Raw genomic sequence first — 5,083 nt, 5'->3', positions numbered from 1 at the left:
CACACACATGCGTGGGCTCCAAGCCCAGAGGAGAATGTAGGGATTTTTTTAGTGTTTTTTTTTTTTTTTTTTTTTTTTTGAGACAGGGTTTCTCTGTGTAGTTTCTCTGAACCTAGTTCTGGTGAACTCATTTGCTAAGTTAAATGTTTTGTGTATGAAATACTTTTGAGTGATATGGATGAATCTACTTGGTAGCTCTGGTCTCTGGGACTCCACTGACATATCTACCCTTACTGAAGAAGTCAGTTACTCTGCTTGCTTCCATGTCCCTGTGGGGTGGGGAGGGGATTCTTCCAATTCAGGAAGGTCAGATTCAAGGAAGGTCCTTTGTGTGCTAGGGAATCACTTTACTACTGAGAACTAGCAATCACTCCGTAGCAGTTAAAAGTCTACTCAACTTTAAGTAGAGTAAACCTTAAGCTTTGCTTGGAGTTTCCCTTGTCAACACAAGAGGGTGCTCTTTAACCATCGATGGCCAGTTTTTAAAAGTTAACTGTACTGCGTTACAGCCTCAGAAGAAAGAACAGTCAGCTATCCTTGGGTTTCCATTGCTGTGATGAATACTGGACCAAAAGCAGCTCAGGAAGGAAAAACATTTTATTTCAGCTTGCAACTTTGAGGTTACCCCATGGCTGAAGGAAATCAGGACAGAAATGTGGAGGCAAGGACTGAGACGGGGTGGGGAACACTGTTTGCTGTGGGATTAGCTTTCTTACTTAGGCAGTCAGGGGCGCCTGCCCAGGGATGCCACTGCTTATACTTAACTGGGCCCTCCTACGTTAGTTAATTGATCATTATTATTATTATTATTTTATTTTTATTTATTTATTTTTTAGACAGGGTTTCTCTGTGTAGCTGTCCTGGAACTCAGTCTGTAGACCAGGCTGGCCTTGAACTCAGAAATCCACCTGCCTCTGCCTCCCAAGTGCTTGGATTAAAGACGTGTGCCACCACTGCCCGGCAGTTAACTTTTTTTGTTTTGTTTTTTTAAATTTACTTTTAATGGATTTATTTGTTTGTTTGTTTGTTAGTGTAAGTATACTGTAGCTGTCTTCAGACACATCAGAAGGGGGTATCTGATCTCATTACAGATGGTGTGAGCCACCACGTGGTTGCTGGGAATTGAACTCAGGACCTCTGGGAGAGCGGTCAGTGCTCTTAACTGTTGAGCCAACTCTCCAGGCCCCTCTATTAATTATTAATCAAGAAAATGCCCCACAGATCTGCCTATAAGCAATCTGATGAAGGGCATTTTCTCACTTTGATTTTCCTCTTCCCAAATAATTCTAGCTTGTTAAGTTAATCTCCAAAAAACCTAACATATGGGCTGGTGAGATGGCTCAGTGGGTAAGAGCACCCGACTGCTCTTCCGAAGGTCCGGAGTTCAAATCCCAGCAACCACATGGTGGCTCATAACCATCCATAACAAGATCTGACTCCCTCTTCTGAAGTGTCTGAAGACAGCTACAGTGTACTTATATATAATAAATAAATAAATCTAAAAAAATAAAATAAAATCTTTAAAAAAAAAATCTAACATATCACTAACTACAACTTTTCCTTTCTGACTTGTTCTCAGTAAGACACTAATCAGTCTTTTAAAAAAATTCAAGCACTTTAATAGTTCAGTCTCTTTAAAGATTTATTTTTATATGAGTACACTATAGCTTTACTGATGGTTGTGAGCCTTCATGTGGTTGTTGGGAATTGTATTTAGAACCTCTCCTCACTCTGGTTGGCCCTGCTCACTCAGACCCAAAGATTTATTTATTATTATACATAAATATACTGTAGCTTTCTTCAGACACACCAGGAGAGGGTGTCAGATCTCATTACGGGTGTTTGTGAGCCACTATGTGGTTGCTGGGATTTGAACTCAGGACCTTCGGAAGAGCAGTCAGTGCTCTTACCCGCTGAGCCATCTCACCAGCCCCCCAGTTCAGACTCTTTAAACATCCAGAATACCTTTCAAGGCCTCTCTAAAATACCCAAGTCTCTCAACTCACTGTGGGCTTTTGCAAAATTTAAAAAAAGAAAAAAAAAGGAAAGTTAAGTGTTTTCTTAATTTTTTTTTTAAAGATATTTATTTACATTTCAAATGTTATCCCCCTTTCCTAGTTTCACCTCCGAAAACCCCCATCCCTTCCCTCCTCCCCCTGATCCCCAACCCACCCACTCCTATTCCTGGTCCTGGTGTTCCCCTACACTGGGACATAGAACCTTCACAGGACCAACGGCCTCTCCTCCCATTGATGACCGACAAGGCCATCCTCTGCTACATATATAGCTAGAGTTTCTTACTCTTAAGAGGGAAAAACCTGAACACAGTCACAGTCCAGCAGTGTGTACCTTGGTGCCTGTGACTCAGGGTCTTCTGGGCTCCAAAGATCTTGAAGAGCTCCATTCCACAGCTACTTGTGCCTTTGGTACTAGCGTCTCCAAGTGCTGGCATCTCTGTGGCAACTGGGCTGAATCTTCACCACAGGCCTCTTTTGGGCTTTCTTCAGGCACTTTGACCCTGCAATGCCTCAGCTGCTCTTCATGACTCCTTGGGCTGCTATCATGAGGTACAGTCTTGGCCCTCTCTGGACCAAGCTTGTGTGTGCTCATCCTGAGCAAACATTTCCTTACAAGATCCTGCCTCTGTGATGCTGTCTGATCTCTTTTGTTTTGTTTTGTTTGAGACAGGGTTTGCCTATATCCTTGGCTGTCCTAGAGCTAAGCAGAAGTCTAACTCAGATCTATTTCTGTCTCTCAAACACCAGGATAAAAGACATGCATTGCTACATAGGCCCAGCTGCCTGTTTCTTTCTTTTTTTTTTATTTTTTATTTTTGTTTTATGATACAAGTCTTTCTTTTATTTCTTTTTAAAGATCTATTTATTTATTATATGTAAGTACACTGTAGNTATCTTCAGACACTCCAGAAGAGGGCGTCAGATCTTGTTACGGATGGTTGTGAGCCACCATGTGGTTGCTGGGATTTGAACTCCGGACCTTCGGAAGAGCGATCGGGTGCTCTTACCCACTGAGCCATCTCACCAGCCCCCGCCTGTTTCTTTCTTAATCACAGCTGATTCTTGAGCTCCATTGACAGTATCAGTATTGTCCCAACAGAGCAAAGGTTTCATTCTACTGGTTCCAGTCTCTTAGTAATCACAGCCAATTCTTCAACTCCAGCTTTACCAGAACTTCAAATTCGTAACTCAGAATATCACTTACATGGCCCTGACAGTGCCTTTGCTTCCTTTCGAAACTTCCCAAGCCAGGCCTCTGCTGTCTGCACTGCTCTCAGCATTACTACAAAACCTCTACAGAGCAGCCCGTTAAGTTCTGAGCCCTCTGGCGTCTCTGGCCCTGAGTCCCAAGTCCTTCTACAGTCCTCCCCCGAAACAGCATGAACAATGGGATTAGGTTTGTGCCAGTTTTTGTCTGAGAGTTTCTTTTCTTTTTTTCTTAAATTATGTATTTTATTTATGAGTATACCGTCACTGTCTTCAGGCTCCCAGAAGAGGGCATCGGATCTCATTGAACTCATGACCTCTAGAATAGCAGTCAGTGCTCTTAACTACTGAACCATTTCTCCAGCCCTGAGAGTTTCTGTTGCCTTGATAAAACATTTGACAAAAAGCAACTTGGTGAGGAAAGGGTTGGTTTGTTTGGCTTACATGTCCCAAGGCCATTGATGGAAACAAAGGTAGGAACTGAAGCAGAAGCCATGGAAATGTGCTACTTACCTAACTGGCTGGCTCCACATGGCTTGCTCAGTTTCTTTCATACCCAGAACCACCTGCCCTGGGATAGCACCACACAGATGGGCTGGTCCCTTCCACATCAATCATTAATCAAGAAAATGCACTGTAGACTTGTCCATGGGCCAGTCTGATAGAGGCAGTTTCTCCACTGAGGTTTCCTCTTTTCTGGATTATTCTAGATTGTGTAAAGTTAACAAAAACTAGCCACGACTGAACTGTAGCTAGGCCAAATTCTATAGGGATGACGACAATTGGTTGTGGGCATTTTAGCATCCTTATATAGCCTAGATGTCTTTACATTGATGGATTTACATTTCAGAAAGACTCCAGGAATTAAGGAGAACTTTTTTTCCTAGGTATCTCCAGAAGACCCTGGAGCTCAGTTCTTGATTCAGACTGGGTCTGTGGGCCGAAATAGGGCTGAGGCCTCTTTGGAACGAGCCCAGAATCTCAATCCCATGGTGGATGTAAAGGTGGACCCTGAGGACGTAGAGAAGAAGCCAGAGTCCTTCTTCACAAAGTTTGATGCGGTGAGTTTCCTAGTTGGGAGAGTCAAGCAAGTTGAAGTAGTGGAAGCTCAGTGTGGAGTCATCCCTCTAACCCTAGTGCTTGGGAGCCAAGGTGGGAAGCCGGCCAGCCAGGACTACATAACAAGATTAACTGCAGGTGTACAAGGGCTCTGAAATCACACACTCTATCCCATATGTGTCTATAAACTGATGTCGTCTTTAGGCTTGACACGTTGCGTAAGTGTTTCCAAGCAGGTCCAGTCTATCAGACCTATTGTGGCTGTTTGTGAGGCGCCTGCTGTCTTCTGTGTCTGGGCTCTGTTATCCGAGACTGGGTTTCAGCGTTAGCGTTTATCTTCAGAATCTTTGCTCATGTGTTCTGGAAATTTAAGTCGCTGATGAATTTTGTTGCCAGCTGCACTTATTTGATAGAAATATCAAGCTACAGCTTATGTTTTGTGTTCAGGAAGGAAGCAAGCAAGCAAGCAAACATCCCTAGCCAAGCTTGGTAGCATTTGCCTATAATCCCGACATTAGGCAAGTGGAATTAGGAAGGAATAAGAGATCAAGAATGAGTTTAAGGCCAGTCTGGGCTTCATAAGGTTTTGTTTTGTTTTTGAAGACAGTTCTGTATTAGTCAGGGTTCTCTAGAGTCACAGAACTTACGGATAGTCTCTATATAGTAAAGGAATTTATTGATGACTTACAGTCTGCAGTCCAATTCCCAATAATGGTTCAGTAGTAGCTGTGAATGGAGGTCCAAGGATCTAGCAGTTGCTTAGTCTCACACGGCAAGCAGGCAGAAGATCAAGAGCCAGA

The 5,083-nt window shown here is 43.2% G+C and overlaps 1 protein-coding gene across 3 annotated transcripts in view; it reads left to right on the top strand.

The window, feature by feature from the left end:
• The window catches only part of Sae1 (SUMO1 activating enzyme subunit 1), a 65,113-nt gene that overhangs the window by 12,188 nt on the left and 47,842 nt on the right, over positions 1-5,083 (top strand). For all 3 annotated transcript variants that reach the window (XM_021219008.2, XM_021219006.1, XM_029532158.1), the window contains exon 3: positions 4,112-4,285. In XM_021219008.2, coding sequence (XP_021074667.1) covers positions 4,112-4,285 — 174 coding nt within the window. The remainder of the gene's footprint in view (positions 1-4,111; positions 4,286-5,083) is intronic.

Source organism: Mus pahari, chromosome 19 (genome assembly GCF_900095145.1).
Source record: "Mus pahari chromosome 19, PAHARI_EIJ_v1.1, whole genome shotgun sequence".
Lineage (NCBI taxonomy): Eukaryota > Metazoa > Chordata > Mammalia > Rodentia > Muridae > Mus > Mus pahari.
This window is presented reverse-complemented; position numbering and strand designations above follow the sequence as displayed.